General features: G+C 43.5%; 1 protein-coding gene across 2 annotated transcripts in view; it reads right to left on the bottom strand.

Moving 5' to 3' along the window:
* Window positions 1-22328, bottom strand: part of LOC310699896 (uncharacterized protein) — a 165898-nt gene that overhangs the window by 80381 nt on the left and 63189 nt on the right. Inside the window, exons 1-2 of one of the 2 annotated variants that reach the window (XR_014522288.1) lie at window positions 15606-15669; window positions 11482-11689 (exon numbers count right to left, since the gene is read on the bottom strand). Coding sequence is in view for 1 of the 2 variants with exons in the window: in XM_083488572.1 (XP_083344698.1) it covers window positions 11482-11689 (208 nt within the window). In the remaining variant the exon portion in view is untranslated. Of the gene's footprint in view, window positions 1-11481; window positions 11690-15605; window positions 15670-22328 lie in introns of those variants that run through there. The other variant, XM_083488572.1, reaches the window with a different exon arrangement.

Here is a 22328-nt window from a genome sequence, read left to right as displayed (position 1 = left end):
TATGCTTAACTTGTCCTTTGAAATCATTTGGCCCTAAAGTACTTAGATCACAGGTGGAGAACCTGTGGCACTCCAGATGTTTTTGGATGCCAACTTGTATGGGCCGCAGCCAGCGTGGTCATTGGTAAGGGATGATGGCAGCCATAGTCCAGCACCATCTAGAAGGCCAAAGCTTCTCTATCCCTGGACTTGATCATCCTCTCCCAGTGTAGTGCCCTTTAGATATTTTGAGTGACAAGTCCCATAATCTCTGACCATTGTCCATGTTCATTGGGACTGGAAGGAGTTGTAGACAAAAACATCTGGCAGGTACCTTTGTTGGGACAGGACCATGTTCTTGATTATTTAGTTAAAAGCTCATACCACCAAAATAATAGCAGCTAAAAGCAATAGCAGCATAGTGTCTTTTTTTGTGGGGTGCACTGGATCTGACTTTCCTTTGAAGCAAAGGCATGGCTAGTCAAATGCTTTTAAAAGATCAAGACCCCAGACTTCCCCGAACTGCAACTTTGTAGCCCTCTCTCTGCTTTCCTAAGAGAGGAGCAAACAGATGTCATTGAAATGACAGGATCCTGTGACAGAAATGACAGCTTCAAAAAAATGAAATGCTATGAGACTGACAAGCATTTCTACAGACTGCTGTGACAGTTTATGCTAGAGCATTCCTCAAGAACAATGATCAGTTTCCTAAGGCAGTAAAACCTGTATCCGAATGATGATTTGAGAGCCGGGGTACAAAGTGAGCTATGCATTCTAATGCACAAAGAATGCAGCTGGAAGTGTCAGCCTATGCCGACTTACTCTTTCTAAAACACAACCCTAGCCACTAAGCCCTGACCAACTCCCCAGATTGACCACAAACCTGAATGAAGAACAAAAGAAGAACCTGCATTCTGTTCTCACAGTGGCCAACCAAGTGCCTATGGGAAAACTGCAAGCAGGACCTGAATACAACATCTCTCTCTCTCTCTCTCTCTCTCTCTCTCTCTCTCTCTCTCTCTCTCATGGTTTCCACCAACTGTTATCCTGCATCATACTGTTCTCCAACCATGGAAGCGCAGCATTGCCTCCCTGGTCCATAAAGGCAGAGCTCAGCCTCAATTATGGCTAGTAGCCATTGACAGACTTATTGTCCATTAGGCTACTGCACCTGAATGTTTGTAGCATGGCACAATTTTCATTTGGCACCTTTGTTTATTTTTCTCCCCAGACTTCATCATCAGTCAGCTGCCTTAAACGGAAAGCCAATCCCTCTGGTACAAAATTCATAATGTTTCACATTCCCTATTCCAAGTAAAAAGTACTTAAAAAACAAACAAACACCTCACAATTATAGGTGCTTCTGAAGAAGCTGGATACAAGAAGAAGGCAATTTTATAGCAAAAATGTTTACAATATTAAAGCATCTGGTGTTCATTTACATGTTTCAGTTAATACAAATTTGCTGCAATAATGTGTCAAAACTGCAATTATCACTTTCTTTTGGGTGTTGTTTGAAACTATGATCAGTTTTCCAGCATTTTTCAGCCCAGTTTCCAAAACAGATTTCTGTTCTGACTTTTACTGAAGCAGGAATCTAAAAGGGAATGGATCTCAGAGCTCTAAAAAGGGCACGCATTCTGCAAGTTTTCATTTGCTGCAATGGATCCTTTGCAGAAGGGGCTATCTCTGCCTTTTGTAAATCGTACCTAGATACTGAATCAAATTCAGCCATCCAGTCAAGATACAAGCCCCAGTCACATCTTACTCATGTGTAAAGTAATGGCACATTAACTCAGGGCTATACATTGTATTGGGCTATAATGTACAGTTCTTATATTTTCCATACAGTAGTATAGAAGAATTCTGAACAGTAGATATGCAAAACTATTTTGCATTCTCCCTAAGCTTTTTTATATTTCTATTTTCTCACAAAATGCAGAGAGATGAACTAATCTCTGCATAACATAAAACATCTCTGTGTGCTTTCTATTAATTAGAATATTGCTTTAAAACATACTTAAAGTGATAGTAACTTCCTCTGTTTTTCTAAGGACATCAGAACTATCCTTAATAGTTATCCTTAATCCTTAATAGAACTATTTATAGTGGAATAGTTGCTGTTTGAAGACAGGAGTGCCTGGCGTGCTCTGGTCCATGGGGTCACGAAGAGTCGGACATGACTAAACGACTAAACAACAACAGTTGCTTTTGGTCCAACCTTCTTAAGAATGAATTTGTAACCGATGGTCCGCACCTTCGCTCACATGTCACTATTATCAGGGAGTGAGTGCAGGGTTTTCCTTTCTGCACTAATGGCAGGCTCTGCCTGAATTTAGAAAAAGTCAGTGGCAGCAGTCAGACCCCTAAAGGACCTTTGTGTTCCTTTGGCCAGGAAATGTCAAAGTCATGAGCATGTGCATAGGGACAGCCCTTTTTCGGTGGTGTGAATGGTTTGCTTTTGGAGGCACGGCTATAATGCAGCCATAGCCGTTTTCCCTGGACTTGCAGCAGCTTCAAGAGGTCTCTCATTCTGCAGTTGATTGAAGGAAGAATCATCACACAAGAATGTCACATATTGTGGCACAACGTATACTGCCTGCTAAAACCGCAAGACATTGCAGATAGTATCATTTTATTTTATTTTATTTTTTGTAAGTGCTGAACAGCATGGTAAAATATGGATATAAGAATAAAAACAGATTTAATTTGTCTGAGGCATAAGAGCAATGGGAATGTTCAAAGTGCCGTAGTGGCACATGGGACTCTGCTGGGGGAGTTTTCTTTGAGGCAAGAATGCTAATGCACACCATATCGTTGTTATTTGTTCAACGTTCTTCCCCTCCGCCCCTTGGGGTGAGGGAGGGGTCTGGAGGGGAAAGCCTGTGGTCATATCGGCTAGGCTGCATGTTTGCTCAGAAATGACTTCTCTCCCTTCTGGCTGCGCTGCAGATTGTCTTTCAGGTTAAACAAATTTAACAGACAGGATTCCAGCTCGCTTTTCTGTTTGGCTTTTGCTTTGCAAATGGAAGGACAAATGCGCCAGCGGTTCATATCCTGCCCAAGGAAGGGTGTGAGTAAATTCAGCATCTGTGTTGACATTTCAGCTTCTCAGAGGTTAAAAAAGATAAAGGAGAACGGTAGGAAAGGTGATAATCTAATTGTTTGGCTTTACACAAAGGTAATAAGCAGAGTTATGAACCCAAGAGCGTCTTGACGTATATCCCTTTTAAAAATGTCATGTGGTTTTTAGCTCCCCTTACAATTTACTCTAAGCACATGGCTAATAGGTGCAAAACCTCCAAGTGTCCCTATTTTCCAGGGACAGTCCCAGATTGACAAAAGCTGTCTCAGTTTCTGATTCGATCCCAGAATGTTCCACTTTTCCTTAGGACGTCCCTATTTTCATCAGAGAAATGTTGGAGGGTGTGATACTTGTATCGTTTTAGCTATGCAAAGAACGTAAAAGGGGGAGCCCAGCTGCATCATTCTATACAGGCCTATCTAGTCTGGCATCCTGTTACTCACAGTGGCCCAACACCTGTCTGAAAGAAAAAGATCAGAAATTATAATTTGAATTAGTGGTATGGAACAGATCCTGCCTGGAGAAACTGGCAAATGTTTTGAACCAAGTTCAAAGCAGCAAAATGGGGAAAGGAATACTCAGCAGCATTTCAAACATATCTTTTAAAATGTTATGGAAGATCTGAAGAAATGCAATGGAGTTTGCTACCACATGGTGTACTGACGGTCCCTTGCTTGGATGGATTTAAAAGGAGATTAGAAAATTTCATGCGGCATAAGACTATCAGTCAATGGTGGTCATAGCTGCTATTGTGTTGGCCAAATAATGAAGCAAATTAGGTGATTCAAGAGTCTTTCTCCTCTCCCATGTCGAAGTGGTATGTCAATAAAAACCCTGAGTTATCAGGGCCCCACACAAAACCTTGTGTCTCCCAGTTGTTCTCTTTTTGGTTCTGCTGCTTATAATTCTATGTTTTCCTATAGCCGTCGGCTTTGCAAGAAGTGAGGCTGTCTAAAAATGTGAGAGCACAGGGAGCGGGCCTGTGATAACATACAGCAGCACGGGATTTATTTATTTATTTAAAGTTTTTAAAACTTCATTGATTTTTTTTATTAAAAAAAACTTACATTGCTGTTATTTGACTGAAAGCAAGCAACTCCCCTCCCTAGAGCTCTTCAGAACTCCACAGGCATCCTTCTAGACAGCGTTGGGGCTATTGGAGGCACAAAATAGCACCGGAAAAGCTGGTACGAAGCTGCAGTGTTTGAAAAATTTTACAAGGAAGAATACACACCAAGCGGCCACCTCTTATTTATTTTAAGATTAGAAAGTAAACGAAATAAAGATTATCTTCATGGTGTTATGGGCACAGCTGAAGATAGGGCTTTTGCTCCAAAGCAAGTCTAGACCACAGGTAATCAATATGGCGCCTCTGCATGTTGTTAGACTACAGTTCCCACCAGCACCACCCAGCATAAATGGTCAGGGATGATGGGAAATGTAGTCTAAAAGCAACAAGAGCCCCCTCACATTGGTGACCCCTGGCCTTGACCAATCGTATACATGTCTACTCAGATGTAAGTCCGATTTCATTCACTTGGGCTATGTGGGTATAAGTATGTGGGCACAGGATTGCAGCCTGAGCCGGTTGTTGATGCTTCAACTAATCATTAGTAGGTAGTGGTTGGCATCACACTGTGCAAAGCACTTTATTGTGAATCAGTTACTATTCATGTGTGTGAATTTTTGTTCCACATTGCACTTGAGGAAGTTTAAAAATGAGCCTTTCTCCCTCTTAGGACTATGTTTAATAGCAGAAGTATAAAGTTAAATTTTATGTCTTTGGTCCCATAGGCATAGAAAATGAAATTTCTCTTTAGCATAACCCTGCTATGCTGGGACCCAGACTGCCAAGTGGCTTACATCTTGCTTTCTAAATAGAGAATTATTTCCAATTTATCCAGATGCTGATGGTTTAAATAGAGCTACTGCTTCCTTTCAAGCACCCCAGCCACTGGCTAGAGAAATATATTCTTCCAATTCCAATTGCTGGCTACAGTTCCAAGACTACTCTGCTAATGTGCATATAAATAAAAACTGGGGGAAATGCTTTATAGCAATAAGTACAGAAGACATTTCTGCCATCCTGCATGAAGACAGCTTGATACATTACTGATAATATCCATAGTGCATTTAAATAGACAGTCTGGAGGTTCAAGGCTGAACATTTCTGATACCAGAAACGTAAATTTTAGTGAGGGGTTTGGTTTGGGGGTTTTTGTGATTGCTTCAGGGAAGCATGGCAATAATCTATTACCATTAGTATAATATAGAACATGCCAACCAAACACAAGACTTCTCCAATCTAGTAAGTCAGCTGCCTGTGGGCGGGACTGTTCCATGTCCTTCTGAAGCCAAAGTATTTTGCATTTATCAATATTGTCCATGTTGATCACACACACACTTTTCCACCACTGAGCTTAGAGCTGTGTGCTTGTATATGGGCCCCTTCACTCTTTATCCTCTGGACAAATTAGTTATCCTGGCTCAAAGGCAGCCAATGACCTTAGTGATTGACTGAAGATTTGACCATAGATCTTTCCCGCTCTAACCACTACAGCCACATTGCCTCTCAGCTGTATCCACACTGAACTGCAAGAATATATACAATTTTATCTATGAACGAACTCCCTTCTAGCTTTCATTGTAATCCCATTTACAATGCATGAGAACGAAATTCATTCAGATCTTGCATTGTTGGCCTGCAGGGTACGTTCATATAGAAATTAAGCTTCCAAGCATTTTTCCCCCTGCCAAAAATTCCCAGGAGTCTTCCTTAACAGCTATTAAAAATGCTACTAAAAGAAGAGTGCACATTTAATAGTCCTAGGGAGCCTAGTCATCATAGCACTTCATACCTACAATGTACAAAGTCGGAGGGTGAAGCTACTGAGGCCCTGGTTTGCCAAAATGAGCAAATGCCTTATTTCATAGGAGACCTTTCAGGAATCCCATGCTCTCCTTGACTCAGCAGCAGCAGCAGCAGCATTTTCCTGTATGCACAAAAATTATCCTTTAAATGTAATGCCATTTTAACTTTACGAATTGCAATTTTTCTATGCAACTTTTCCTCCTTATTTTTTCAATTGTTATTAGCAGAAGACATTTTATTCTTCAGCAAGATACACTCCAGTCTCTCAATCACAGATGCAAACTGACTGTATTCTTGCTATGGTCATTTTTCCAAGAGACTATTGTAGGCATGGTTTCATGGGAAATTTATAAAAAAATGGGGGGGGGGGTCAATTAATCCATCCATTGATCTATCCACTCACCCATCCATTGTATCATCAAGCACACTGTCAATTAATCGCCTGACCCATTGGCTTATCCATTCCTCATGTCGTCCATATATATTACACAGCAGTGTTGATTTTCCTGTTGGGATCCATCTGTTCTTCACTGTGGATCCATAAGCCTTCTCATAAACTACCAAAGTCAGTCACAACAATTCTGTTGATTTCAGCTGGACGCATCACAGAATTTGCTGATGACACATTTTTACAGACATTTTAATGTCTGGTGAAGAGCCTACTGGATCAGGCCAGTGGTCCATCACAGAAGCCCACGGGAAGCCCACAAGCCTGACCTGAGTGCAAGAGCATCTTCCCCCATTGTTTCCATCAACTGGTATTCAGAAACATACTGGCTCCAACTGTGGAGGTTGAAATACCCATCAGGGTTGGTCAGGAGTGGTCTGGTCCATTTCACTGCCTGAGGTGCCACCCCACCCCCACCCCCGAGCTCTCATCAGAAGCCAGCCCCACCACTTCTCTTCACTTCTCTAGCATCGGCAGTGGTGGGTGGGGCACCCGTAGGAGTGCTGCCCCATGGGAGGATGCTGGCCCTGGGGTTAGGAGCTATTGGTAGCCTTACCTTCAATTAATTTGCCTAACCCACTTGTCAAGTCATTCAGGTTAGACAAATATTATTTAGGGCAGGAACATGGAAAACATATGGAAAACCATAGGCAAGCTTTCTCTAACAATAGCTTGCACACCAAGCTCAGCTGGTGAATGGTACTCCCAGTGGCGCATCTTGGGGTCTCAAATTTAAGCTGTGCCAAAATCCAGTGCCTCTCACACTCCGTAGTAAGTCAAAGTTGCAGCCCCGAGGCTCCATGCCCAGTACGACTGAACTGGTTGCGCTCTCCTGAATCCACCTCTGTTACTCCATGCTAGTGATGCCACTTAAGCCTCTAGCTACAACGCTGGATCAGTAAGCACTCTCAGTCTGTGAATCTGGTCCTTTAGGGCAGCCTTCCCCAACTCCCCAGAAGTTTGGCCATCCTGCTCAATGGCCATGCTGGCAGAGGCCGATGGGATTTGTAGTCCAAAACATCTGCAGGGCACAAAGCTAGGAAATACTACTTAAGGGGAATATAAAGGAAAAACAAGGTTGATTGTCACTGCATATTGATGACACCCAATTCCAAATCTCATTCATCAGTTTCAGGGAGACATTAAAACATGATGTGATTGTGCCTGAATTAAACAGAGACTTGCCCAAATATGCTCACTCATAATATTAATGATCCTCTGATAATTTGAAACATTATCATTACTCCTCTAAATTCTCCTCCTCTTCAGAGCAGAGAGATATGGTCCGTATTCAGTATAGTTCCCTTTTACACTACTGCCAAATGCAAAGGCAACAATGATCAGCAGCAACATGGAACAAGCATAACTTGTGGCTGAGATCCTACTTCTTCCCTTCTACATTCATTGAACTTGTAGATGGGAAGGCCTGGTTTGCTGAAAAGGTGTTCTTCCATTAACTGTATGATGGCTCTGGAGTAAATGTGTATTCATTTGCTGATGTCATTTTGATAGATTGTTGTGGATTTAATTTGTTCTGATTACATTCTGGCTTTGATATTTGTGCTGGATTTTAATGATCACTGGTGCGTTCTGATTTATTTATTTTCCAATGGAAAGTCGGGATGTAAATGTTTTGATACATAAATAACTGTGTAACAAGGAAACTAGTAATTATTAAATGATTGGCACGTGCGCATGCACACACAAGGTATTGGTTCTAAATCCAAGCCTTCAAACTTTCTACACTGCTTAAACTTAAAGAAAACAATTTCTCTGAAAGAAAGGAGTATTTAATGGACTTAGTGAAACTTTTAAAAAATGAACAGAACAGTTTGTGAGTCTGATCAACTGCAGTGTTTTTCCCCTTTTATTTTTTTTATTTAAAAAATCCAAATTTGGTTATGCTGGCAGTTATATTCACAAGTGACAATTACTTTGACATTAATTTGATAGCTCAGCAGCCCAAAAGTGGTATGGAATCTACTAGTAGCTGGCAGTTTTCATTGTGCCACCCTGTCTACATGGTAACTGTCATTTTCCGTTCAGTATAGTAATGCTATCAGCAGACAGTCTTCTAAAAAAGTTATAATTTATTCCAAATGATTGAAGCCCCCATCCCCTTCTTTCAAGACATAGCACCATGAAGCAGTATTGATGACAGGTCGTTTAACACCAGTTCTCGGTGAGATTAAGTAGTTGTCAGACAGATATCATTGGAGACTTACGGATTGCTTTTGGAAATCATTCTGAATTGCTAACTAATGCAGGGACGTGTTCTTAGATGGGTGTTGATTCTTTTGTGTCCCAATTCAGATGCCTGAAACATCCAAGTTGTTTGTGCTCTCCAAAGTTAGCCACAAATGACTTGTATTGGCCACCACAATACAAATATGATTGTCCTGCATGAGCATAATTTACAAAGGCAGAAGACACCCAAAGCTCCTGGTCTTCCATCTTTTATAGAAAATGTGACCTCTTCCCTATATGTAGCTAGAGGGAAAGTAATGAAAGAAGTTTGACTATGATTGACTCATTCAGCTAATATATTCATAACCAACCCTTTATCATCCAAGCCCAGAGTGCGGTACATACAGTGGTACCTTGGTTTTTGAACAGAAAGTGTTCCAGGAGTCTGTTCAACTCCTGGAACCGTTCGAAAACCAAAGCGTGACTTCCAATTGGCTGCTGGAGCATCCTGAAGCCAATTGGAAGCTGCAGAAGCTGCGCTGGATGTTTGGCTTCTGAAAATCGTTCAAAAACTGGAACACTCACTTCTGCGGTTCGATCATTCGGGAGCCGATTTGTCCAGGAGCCAAGGCGTTCGGCTTCCAAGGTACGACTGTATAATCAGACAAAATATATATAGCTCATTGACTATCCTTTGGATTCGACTTGTAGCTGATTCCATGTTTTAACTACTTTGTGGCTGATAAGCCAAAGGAAAGCACATATTGATGTAATTCTTCTGACTGGCGCATGTCAGGGCTGTAGGGAGTCATATCAAATCCAGACCTTGAGTGTCTATTCTCCAAACTACAGTCCCCAAGTTCAGTTGCTGCAGCTGGAGTGAAAGTGGAGGCTTAAGGTGCAGCAGAAAGTATAGCTTTGTTAACTAGGCAATAGAAAAGGAAGTTCCTGATATTTATATAGCATTCTCACTTGCTGTATAATCCTAGGAAGGTTTTGATTCTTGAAGTCCTTGGCATCAGTTGAGCTGAGGCATTGCCATGTATTGTTTCCATTCTGGACCAGGCCCTTGATGTGGCAGCCCCTTCACATCATTCCAAGCATGATGGATTAGATCAAGAAGCATCTCCCATTCTTTAAGGCCATCCCAGCAAGCTGCCCACACTGAAGGAAATGGAGAACTCCTGCTCCATTGACTCAGTTCCCTGTTGACTTTAATATTGGAGCATGGGCGCCAACTCGATATTTGTTTCAAGGGGTCCCAGCCCCCTCAATGCTGAGGGGGCCAGTTGTGTATTGCGCACACACAACATCACACGCAACACACATCACAGCTTCAGTGCTCGGCTCACCCAGAGGACATGGCCTCCTCCAGAGGACATGACTTTGCGCACATTCTGCATGTGATGTCACGAGCATGCAACACGCCTGCGATATCACACACATGCACAATGCGCCCTGGACCCCCTCAATCTTGGGGGCAACCTGGCCCCTGTGGAATAATAGCACTGTAGAATTGGAATGCAAGAATCTTTCTCCCAGTGTGGGACTTCATACCCCCCCACCCACCATGCTCTACTGACTGATGAATGCAGAGGTGCCATCCTCTACTGAAAGCAATGGGAAAGCCCTATATAACACTTCCCTGTGTATATCAGCCCACCCTCATGCACAAGGCTCAGCGGGTTGATCCTGGTCTCATTCACTGGATGTCAGAGGTCAAATATCAACAGTTTGATGCAAGATTACCTGTTGGATGACCAACACTCCCCTCCCCAATTCCATAACTGTAAAAGAGTGATTACAGAGACTTATCTGACAACGGTATTGTGCAATGATTAAAGCGGGAGAAATATTGCTGTGAGCTTTCAGTGACAAAAGAATTACATCCAGACACTCTCATAAATAGTGAGTTGGAGACAAAGACTTATGAATGGGAAGGGATAATTGTTATTAAACAGAGAACTGGTTCCGTCATCACAATATGTTCAATGGCATTCCGTTTCAGATACAGGACTCCTCTTGCCATCCCTAGGTCAATAAGGGATCAGAAGCTAGTCTCATGGTCTACACCAGCCTTCCAGGCATTTTGGACACCCGCTGCCATCAGCCCCAGGCAGCATGGCCAATGGTCAGAATGATGGAAGCTGCAATCCAATAGCATGTGGAGGGTGCCCATTTGGGAAAGCTGGTCTACACCCATATATGCGGTATACGTTTACAAGAAGCTGCATGACGTCTTTCACACTTGCACATTTCCAGGAGAACCTCTTGCCGTTTCAGAGCCTCTCCTTTGAAAGTCTTCTTCCTCCCTGCCCACCGCTATACCCTGCCCCTCCCTTACACTTTGCGAGACAAAGACAGCAGCTGTTTCCCAGGCCCTTGACCAGTGGTTCTGCCAGATTAACATATCGATGTATATATATATTTATGCCGGCGAGAAGGAGGGAAAGCGCGACTTTGACTTGGTGCCTAAATTTCCTGCTTCCAAAGCCCAGCTGGATAGCAGGAGTTATAACAGAAAACAGCAGCACAATTAGTTCGGAGTTCTGTAGCTGTCTGCAGCAGACTGCTTGCTCCTATCTCTCTATAGGTGGTCTCCCAGTTCATCAGTTCATAAATAAGTAATTTGAAATGTGTTCCTGGGGGAAATTTCCCTCCTTCTCTCCTGAACAGACTGTACTCATCAGTTTTCCTGTTCTCAAGGTACCCGGTGTTCTCATTTATAATGGCCAGAGGAACTGTGCTGTTCTAATTCCTGCTTCATTACATCTCCTAATGCTTGTTTTCAACAGCTTCACAACTCCACATTTTCTTTATATATTGATAAAAAAAACTCTTTGCATATATTATTTATTGGCACTTTCATGTTAGCTTTACTGCTGATTTAAATGGAATATTTTTACATACCAAGTAAGTCTGTGAAGTTAGGTTTCTGGTCTGAGGGTTAGAGATTTCAATTTCCATGACGGCACCAGTCACTTCGAGAGGAGAACAGAACAACGAGGAAGCAGAATTATTGTTGCCGGACCATTCCCTTCCACTCTCATCTGGCGCCTTCATCTTGGGCTCTGCTGCCTTCCAGGGATGCTTGACTGCTGGACAACACTGGCCACAACTGGTAAAGGTACGAAGAAGACAGCAACAAAGGAATATATGGCAAAAATAGCACATTCCCATTCCCACCCCTGCAATAAAGACGCTGAAAACAGTGCACTGGAGCTATAGAGACTCAGGCTTGTTTCATGCCTTTTCAGAAGTGGCTTCAGTAGCTGCTGAAATACCTGCCTCTGGTTATCCAGATCAACTGAGTTGTTTTATTACTCATTGTCTGTGTGCGTTTGCACAATGAAGTCCATGTCTGCTGAGCAGCAGTCAAACAAAGCACCTGGATAGCTCAATTGGTTAGAGTATGGTGCTGATAACACCAAGGTTGCAGGTTCGATCCCCGTATGGGACAGCTGCATAACCCTGCATTGCAGGGGGTTGGACTAGATGATCCTCAGGGTCCCTTCCAACTCTATGATTCTATGAAAGGGGGAGGTCAAGCACCCTCACTAAGCCACCACTGCTGGGTAATAATCAGGTTGGGGATGGGATCCCAGTTTGGGCCTTGCAGGCACCACATCTGTGGTCTCTAGCCTCTTCCACAGAATCATCATGATGATCTGAACATGTACGGTGAGCACCCATGGAAAAGCCATGACCGTGCTTTAATTTTATGTCACCATAGGGCACAGAATTTGTCCAGCAGTGTGGCAATTTCAGTAGCTTTCAGTAGTCCAAGAGTGGTATAAGCAGGGTATCATTTCTTATGAGGTGTAAGTTGTGCTTTTGAATAACCATTTGGGGGGCCCAAAAGTGGCTGTCTAATACAAAACACAAATTCCACAGTCATCAGGAATGCATTGAAGGGCCATAGAAATTTAACCATAGTATGTGAATACTAGGGCTGCAAGCTTTCATCATATTAATCCGTTATTTCCTCCTAATGCTGAGAAGTCGCGTGTGTTTATTGAATTTTCTCTTAGATTTCCTTCAGTATGTCAAAAATTGTACCTATACTGAAGTTTGGGGCATATGTAAACATAATCAGTCAATTTATCAATCACTTTAAAGGCAGGTGATTAAGCAGCTAATAATTCCTTAATAGAATCACAGTATAATCCTTTTTGTGCCTACTGAGAAGCAAGTCTCCTTGGGTTTTATGGGATTTAATGTCAAGTAAGAGGGTATAGGATTGCAGCCTCAGAACCCTAGAGATTTTAAGCCTACAATTCTAAACCTACATGCTAGGGAATAAGTCCCATTTAACACAGTCAGACTTACTTCTGAGTAGGTCCATGCTATGATTGTGGTGTTAGTCAAATGCCTGATTCTCTTTAAAGCATTGACTGCACCTTTAATTATAGCAATATATTTCAATGATGATGAAGATGATGAACAATAATTTCTCTGCCTCTCTTTTTGTTCATTTGAGCTTACCTTCCATTGGGCTTGGTGGATATGTCAGCAACAGTCCTAAGGATGATGTCTGTATTCACCTTAAACTGCATAGTACTAAGTTAGGGGTAGCCAATGTTGTGTGCACCTGACCATTGGCCATGCTGGCTGGAGCTGATGGAAATTGTAATGCAGCAACATCAGGGGGCACTATGTTGGTTATCTCTGCACTAAGCAGTAGTTAGTAGTTGCATAGGGGGAAGCGCCTTTTAAACAAGTAAAGAGGATGAAAAATCTGTGGCATATCAAAATCATTTCTAAGTCCCCTGAAAAACTGGGAAATAAACAGTAATAATGATGACTAGCATTGATTATTGTCACTAAACCACCACTAAAAGGCTTAACACAAATATGGGAGTATTTTACCTTTCCAGACAAATGGAAAAACAAAACAGAGTATTCTAACCTCGCACGAAATAAAATAAAACAACAAAATGGGAGGGTGGAATGAATCAGGAATCAGAAACTGACTCAGTGATAAGCATGCCTCTTTAGCAGTACAGGGGTCTGTTGCATTTTTCACAGAGGTAGGGGAGCAAGATGACTTATTTTCAGGTTGCAGCGATTTTCAGTTGAGATTAATTCAATGTGTGCATGCAGGGATACTGTCAGTGAGTGAGAGCATTGCACAATTGGCTCCTAACAAATCTTTTGGACAACCTGATTCTGAACATGCTTAGAATTGGCAAAAAAAAAAAAGCAGCTCCCCTTTTACACACATAGGCGTGTATGCGTACACACACACACACACACACACACACACGGCTCTTCTTTCTTATACCCCCAGCTCATTAGTATGCATCTGCTCCCTCATCTCAGTGCCTGCTGTTACCCCCACAGCACATTCTAGGCAAAGCAGGAGAATGGCTGATGGAAGAAGGAATGCGCAAGGGGTTACTTTGCCCCAGGACCCCTTATCTAAAGTCCTCCTCAAAAGAGGAAATGAGTTGATTTGCATTTTCCTACTGAAGCATGCAGAGTGGTGGAGGAAGGTTTCTTGTTACATTATACCATATTCCTGGGTTTGCCCCCAGGCCCTGCTCGCAGGCGCTCCACAGCTCAGAAAACACCTGTATGGCTCCCATTAAAATACACGCTTCAGACAAATCTTTTCAGAGGCTTTCAAAAGACATAGACTAATATTTTTCCTTGCTTGCATGTATTTTCTTTTTTCCTGGTGCCGAAGGCAGAAATTAACCATTTGATTCCCATGTTCTTTCTTGCCCCTCAGAAAATGTTCCTACAAAGACTTCGGCTATAGGCTGAGCCAAAGCAGATAACTTCCTTCTAAGCAAAACATTTGGGAAATGGGCTCCTAGCAGGGCTATTGTAAGGCAAGTCTACATTTTTACTATTTGCTGAAACTGTAACACACAAACACACGCTCTCACACAGGGAATCCTGTATTCTTCTATAATTATATTTTCTTTTCAAAACGTTGCTGGAAAATTATCCCAGTCTAACTTTCCTCCAATTTTGGAAATGTTTTTTTTAATGCTTTAAAAAATACATCAAAACCAAAACAACTTTAAACACACACTCACACAAAGCCTGAATTTTTAAAAAGTGAAAAATGCACATTTTTGCCAGATTTTATCCTGTCAATGACAGATTTGGCAGTGTTAATTTCAATTAGTCTATTTGTACAAAATGGTGATATGTTCAATGTGTTGTTGCCTGTACCCTATTAAATATATAATGAGTGAGAGTGGGAGAGATGCAGTTTGTCTGACCACACCAGGTGGATGCACAACTCACTTTCTGCAGAAACACTTAATAGGAAACCAATACAGAACTCCCCTGACCTCGTTATCACCTCACCCATCTCCATCCCAGTGAGCGCAGCCCTGCGGGCACCAAGAGGGCCCTGCTGTCACTCTTTCTGGCCCCACCCCTTATGCTGCTGCTGCTGCTGCTGTTGAAGGATCCTCAGGGCTGGGTTATGCTTTGTATGAGCCAGCCATAAACAGGAGCATCTAGCCTCATATGGTGTTTTCTACCTTCAGCCTAGCATGTGGATCCCACCAATGCTCACGAGCTGGAGTTTCTTGTGTTAACGGAAGAAGAACTTTTTTTATTTAAAAAAAAATGAGCAGATCAACTCTTGCTCTTTCTCTCTGACATACATGCATACATTTCTTTTTTCTTTTTTAATCCCCAGATAGAAACAATCATTCTACCTGTAAAAAGAAAAAAGAAGGAGGGGAAGGGAAGCTACTTGCCTCCTTTCTCCCCTCCTATCTGAACATATAGCATAACTGTAAAGGCTAATTATGAAATAATGTTTAAACCTTTGGGACTAAGACAGGAAGTTACAAGAATGTGTTAAACTCCCACTGCAGCAATAGAAGAATTTGATTAACTAAAGCAACAGAAGCATTGGTGGAAGTTTTCAATAAAGCAAAGTATTCAGAACCCTTCTCTCTCCCTCCCTCCCTCAAATAAGCCCTTGTTATTGATATGCTACGCACAAGCATTTCTATTATTCAGACCAATTATGCAATAAAATTTAGAATTCAGGGTCTGCGTACCTTTCTTGTCCCTGGTGCTGAAATCTACTGTGGATGCTCAGGTGGCAGCTGCAGCTGGGAGTGCTTTTGTCCAGCTTAGGCTGGTATGCCAATTGCATCCATTCCTGATGAGGTCAGGCCCAACCACTATGACACATGCCATAATTAGCCATCTGACGGGATTATCACAATACAAGGTACGCTGGCGCTACCTTGAAACTGTGTTGGGTCCAAATGCAATAGTAAATACAGTGGTACCTCGGGTTACATACGCTTCAGGTTACAGACTCCTCTAACCCAGAAATAGTACCTCGGGTTAAGAACTTTGCTTCAGGATGAGAACAGAAATCGTGCTCCGGTGGCATGGAAGCAGTGGGAGGCCCCATTAGCTAAAGTGGTGCTTCAGGTTAAGAACAGAACTCTGGAACGAATTAAGTACTTAACCCAAGGTACCACTATAGTAAATGCATCATATTACACCTGTCCTGAAAGTTTAGGTGGGCTTCTGATTCAGTAAACAGAGAACTGGTTTTGTCCCGTGCCTGCTTGAATCTGCTGCACCAGTTTCTGTTCTTAATATACCGTATTTTTCACTCTATAGGGCGCACCGGACCATAGAGCACACCTAGTCTTTTTTGGGAGGGAAATGAAGAAAAAAAAATATCCCCCCCCCAGCCCCAAAGAGCAAAGAAGCCAAGACAGCCAACGGGATCCATCCCGCTGGCTGTCTTGGCTTCCTCTTTAGCCATGCACAACCTCTCCAGCCAGGAGATACTGCACGTGGCTTTGGCAGAAGCCAAGACAGCGAGCGGGATGGATCCCGCTCGCTGTCTTGGTTCCTTTTTAGCCGTGGGGCTGGGGTGGGGGAAGCCCGAGCTTCCCCCGACCCCAGCCCCCAGAAGGGGTCCGGGAGCGGGGGCGAGGTTGTGCACAACTTCACCTTCGCTCCCGGAGCTTGCTGCTATCTGCAAGCCTTCTGAGCCCACCAGGCTCCCCAGGCTTGCGGATATCCCTGGGCTATCCCTGGGAAGCTCCCTGGGCTTCGGGATGCAGGCTGCTATCCGCAAGCCTGGGGATAGCTTCCTGGGGATAGCTTCCGACCCCTCTCACTCTCCAGGCTTCAGCGAAAGCCTGCATTCACTCCATAGGATGCACACACATTTCCCCTTCATTTTTGGAGGGGGAAAAGTGCGTGAGTCCTGTAGAGCGAAAAATACGGTAGTGTGTTTTTGGAAAGTATTGTATTTTGTAGTGGTTGTTAGCAACCCTGTGTGACTCCTAAGCAGTGCTTTTCTTCTAGAAAAAAATATGTGTCAGTCGCCATGAAGTTGTTACATTAAGTGCCATACTTCTAACCAGTGCTTTTCTTCTAGAAAAAAATGTGCTGGTACTGTGTACACTTGGGTACCCCCAGAAAAAAAGCACTGCTCTCAAGCATAGAAAGGTGAGATACAAATTCCTGTATAAATCAAAACAAATGAAAAGCCAGATTTGCCACTGAGTAGACACATAACAGGGCGCATACACCCATAGATAACCCGTGCATCTATGTTATACAAATGTTTGTTGCATTCCCAAGTTACAAATGATCTGTACCAGAATGATAGTTTCATAAACTCTGTCAAATTGGGATGGAATGGAGTTTATCCCATCTTTAGTTTGTGGGTTTTTAGCCAGCCAAACTTGTGTAATTGACCGACAGGCGTTACAACTGAGATGAACCATGACAAACGTAATCGACGTAAAACAGCACATGATCAGGATTTGCCAAACCATGGCAGGCAGTTCTTAGACCTGCCTCAGCCTGCTAGCTGCCTTCTCCTTCCAAAAGTGAGAAAGAACAGTAGCAGTTACACCTGCCTCGTTTCAAGCCAATCTTTATGGAAAGCAGGAATGGTTGGGCTGAAGCTGCAATGGCTGCTGTGACCCCACAAACTGTGGACTCCGGGAACAGTGGACTTCACATAAAATGTAAGTGCTCTTGAGTCTCTATACAATAGAGACTCATTATAAAAGTAAGCTCTGACCCACAAAGTCCAGTTCTCAAATACTCACAGGCAAACCCTCAAACCAGATGAGTTTGGTGTCAAAGCATCTACCAAATTTAGTGAGTGTACTTACTCCAAACCCCATTTTGTAGTGTCTATATTCTCGAGATATTATGTGGCAGGCACAGAGGGGGTGCCAGGGTTGAGGAGGGCCAGGGCAAGGTCCAAGGTGGCCACTGTGCCACCCTGGGGTCTTCTTGTCTTTCTTTCTTCCTAACTTTTGTACTAGTGTGCTGGGTATGCTGCAAACCAAAGGAGGGCCAAGAGGCATTCTGGGAAAATGAGGATGGTTGGAAGCTACAGCAATTGTTTCCATTTGTATTACACTGTTCTAGGTAAAGAGAGAACAGTTTTAAAAGGAAGGATGTCTGCAAGGAGTGTCAGCCCCTGTCAACCTGGTATTTGCCTAAGCATACCAGGTGCTGTTGCCAGGCCAGGCCAGCCACATGATAAAATGGCAAGCCTGTGGTAGGAGCATGGAGGGAACATTAGTTGTACTGAAATCCAATACAAAAGTAAACCAGCATCCATGGCCCCTCTTCTCTAAGAGAAAGCAGAGCCAATGGTTGTCTCAGAAACTAGCCTGTCTAACCTAGTGTTTGACATCTTCAAAGATAATCTCTCAGTGGTGGAATCTCTACAATCTTTGAAGGTTTCAAATGTTATTCATGTTAAAGAAAGCACAGATTGACCGGAGGCACACAACAAGACTGACTCAGCTCTTGCAGACTCTGCTCTGTCATGTGTATAACACTGGTATGCGAGATCAATTCATCTGGGATGCTAAGGCAACTTTAGCATGGAAATGGGGTTATCCCCTCCTTTGCATAAAAATCTTCAGCAGGGTAATACACAAGCTACAGTTCAGTTCAGGAGAATTTAATGCAACATGAACTGATGTTAAATAAAGTGGAAAAATAGAGGTTTGGTAAAGTATTTATTTAAATGAAGCACACCCGCTCCATGGCATTACTGCATAAACATCAGCAAGGCGGGGTTTTTTTCAATAAAAAAATGAAATTTTTTACATCTTGGAAAAAGAAATGCCAGCATGGCGATCCAAAATAGGTAAAGTAACGACTTGTATTAGGTTAATTTACTCATGGTGTACTGAGTATGTGAACCTTTAACTTACACTGGCAGAATGGAAGTGTTATTCTATATATTCTGCTCTTTCTAAGCTATCCTATTTATTCCACTTTATGTAAAGGAGATTTATTAGATTAGGATTAGATTTCTTTAAAAAATAAAATAAGAATTTTTCTTTTGTACATCAGTTGTATGGAACAAAGGTAACAACTGGGCTTGCCGGTCAGAAGGCAGTTCGAATCCCCGCGACGGGGTGAGCTCCCTTTGCTCTGCCCCATCTCCTGCCAACATAGCAATTCTAAAGCATGCCAGTGTAAGTAGATAAATAGGTACCATTGCGGTGAGAAGGTAAACGGCGTTTCCGTGTGCTCTGGTTTCTTTTGTGCCAGAAGCGGTTTAGTCATGCTGGCTACATGACCCAGAAAGCTGCCTGCAGACAAACACTGGCTCCCTCAGCCTGAAGCAAGATGAGCGCCACAACCCCATAATCACCTTTGACTGAACTTAACCGTCCAGGGGTCCTTTACCTTTTTACCCTGTATGGAAGAAAACAATTCCATAAGAACGTAAGAGCCCTTTTTGTATCAGGTCCATGACCCATCTAGTCCAGCATCCTCTTCTCACAGTGGCTGGCCTATGGAAAACCTGCAAATGGGATTTGAGCACAAGAGCACTCTCCCCTCTAGTGGTTTCCAGCAACTGATATTCAGAAGCATGGCTGCCTCCAGCTACAGAGGTAGAGCCTAGTCATTGTGTAGGTTTCTGGACATTGCATGCAATTGTCCCTTTTGCACATTCTTCACTCTGTGTGTAGTTAAACTATGGAACCTGCTCTCACGAGAGGTAGCGGCGACCACCAAGTTAGATAGCTTCAAAAGTAGTTTTGACAAGTTAACAGAGGATAAGACTATCAATGGGGACTGGCCACGAGGGCTACGTTCTGCCTTCACAGTCAGAGACAGAACGCCTCTGAGCATCAGTTGCTGGGGATCACAGGTGGGCAGGGTGATGTTGTGCATCTGACTGGTCACAGTGAGAAGAGATGCTGGACTAGTCATTGGCGTGGTCCAGCAGGACTCTACTTTTGCCTTTGGCCATGGTTGCTGGTACTGATGGGAGTTGTCATCCAACAACATACGGAGGGCACCACGTTGGCTACTGCACCTGGAACAGTTGACCAGCCAAGCAACTTCCTTTGGTTTTTTGTAGTTCTCCCCTGAATGACTAATATATAGGTTTCTTTCTCTTTTCTTTCTCCTTTTCTAATAAATACTTGTCCCTTTCCCAACAACTTCCACAAGATTTGACATATTTTGATTATTAGTACCCCAGGCTCCAAAGCAGGAGTTGTAATACCAGTTTCCACGGATGCTAACATCTGTGTGCAGTGTATAAATTTTAAACATTCCAGCCTTGCAGCCGTTATTAGTGGGGGTGTTTGATTGTATAAATACTCTAAGGGCTGCTTCTGCATGCAACAGCCAGGAACTTATATCTTGGAAACAGTCTTAAAGTCAGTTCTCAGAACCTGATCTGTTCTGGTTGGTTCTCCTTACAAAGAATAGCAAAATGTTGGGAAAGGTAAAGAAAGGGACAAGGAAGGCTGCAATCTTATGCTCGCTTACATGGGCCTAGACCCCAGATAAGTGTACTTCTGAATAGACATGCATAGATATTGCACTACAAAATGATAAAGTGGAAAGAACAGGGGTGAGGAGTCTGTAGTCATCCAGAGTGCAGTTGGACTCTGCCTCCCGTCAGCTCCAGCCATCATGGCCAACCGCTGGAGAAGATGGGTGTCAGAGCTGCTTGGAGATCCTAGCTCACAGAGGATCACGCTAGCCAGCGATCATTAAGTAAAAGTCTTTATTGAATTACAGTTTCCATTCTCACGCTGCTGCGCGCAACTCTACGTCTAGTAGCTAGATCGGCGAAGCTCCGTCTGAGTCTCCGCCCCGTGTGCACCAACTTAATATCCTAGCCTTGCTCCACCTTTTCCGCCTGACTGTCCTCCTCTGGGTCCCTCTACCCCCCGGGGCTTCTTCCTTCCGGGATTCTTCTGACGCTGACCCGGACCCTCCTGCCTCCTTGCGCCGGGCTTTAGGACCTGGTTCCCTTTCGGGGCTGCTTACTGCGCCGCCTTCCTCTGCATTTGAACTTGGCGCGCGCGCCCAACCTTCCACTTTCCTCTTAACCGTTTCTTCGCTCCCCGATGGAGGTGTGGCCACTCCTGACTCATGCCCTCCCTCCTGTGGTGAGCTGCCAGCGCTTCCCCCCTGGCTCCCTTCCTCTTCCCTGCTTCCTGGCGGTGACGCTGGTCCCGATTTCCAGCTGCTCCCCCCTGAGTCCCCTCTGGCTCTATCTTCCTGGGGTGCCCCCCTAGACTCCCCCCTTGCCCTGGCCACTGGTGCTCCTTTCTGTGAATCCTCTGATTCACTGGAAAGACTAGGAGATCTCGGGTCGTCGTCATCACTCATCTTTTCTTCTGCCTCCTCCCCTTCGCTCTCTGTTTCCTCCCTTGCCCGTGCCTCTGCTCCTAAACCCCTGACAATGGGAGATACCATTCAGCAACATCTGGAGGGCCAAAGGTTATCCTCCCTGGATTAGAGCATCAGCCCTGCAAGAAAAGGCTACGAGACTGATATTTCTATCTACAGAAAATATGACTAGGAAAAGGCATGAACCCTGATTATACCCTTATGATCGGTGCAAAGAGAGTGGCTATGTTGGAGTGACAATGCAAACAGATTCCAGAAAAAGTCACAAGACGTTCAAAGGCTGCATACGCATCATACATTAAAAGCACATGGCTTCCCCCCAAAGAATCCTGGGAACTGTAGTTTACCCCCCCTCACAGAGCTACGATTCCCAGCACCCTTTAAAACTGCAGTTTCCAGGTTTTTGTGGGGAGGAAATGTACTTTAAATGCACAGTATGTGTGCTGCCAAAGCGCATCTGGGTCCTTCCAGCATCACACAAAATATGTTATCTTACAACGTGAGCAAAGATGTTTATCAGGCGTTGGGTGCCTGACTTTGGAAGCCAGAGAAAGGTAGGAGAAAATAACTGAGCTTAATGAGTACTTTAGACAGGATTTGAGGCTTTTTAAAAGGGTTGTTTTTTCTCCTTTGCCGGAGTTACAGACTGATAGAGTGAGTCTGCCTCCTCTATGCAGAGAGGAAAGGCCTGGCCCTGCACCAGCGCGTGACATTCCTGTCCCTTCCTCTGCACCATCTCCACCCACACTCTGGGAACGGACTGCCGGGACTATCAAACTTTGGAGACGCACCAGCTTATACCACAAGGATAAAGAGGGAGAGAAACATACTTCTTTTTATTTGCTGATATTTCCAGCTTACTTTAAATCTGCCGTCAGATTGTATCAACCAGAACCCTTTTATGGGAGCTTTCCCATCCATTCTTTACTTCGTCCCCTTCAAACGAACTTTCTTCCTCCCTGTTATAAAATTAATTTTATCCTCTTTGTTCATTTCCCTAATCTGCAAATTACATCCTCCTGTAGCCTGATGACTTATACTATTGGAAAAACAGACCTTCTATATATCCCCCACAAAACTCTGCTTCCAGTTTGAATATTCTTTGTATT

This window comes from Podarcis liolepis (genome assembly GCF_965112155.1).
Source record: "Podarcis liolepis genome assembly, chromosome: 2".
NCBI lineage: Eukaryota > Metazoa > Chordata > Lepidosauria > Squamata > Lacertidae > Podarcis > Podarcis liolepis.
Note: the sequence above shows the minus strand (reverse complement) of the source record. Positions and strands in the feature narration are given on the sequence as shown.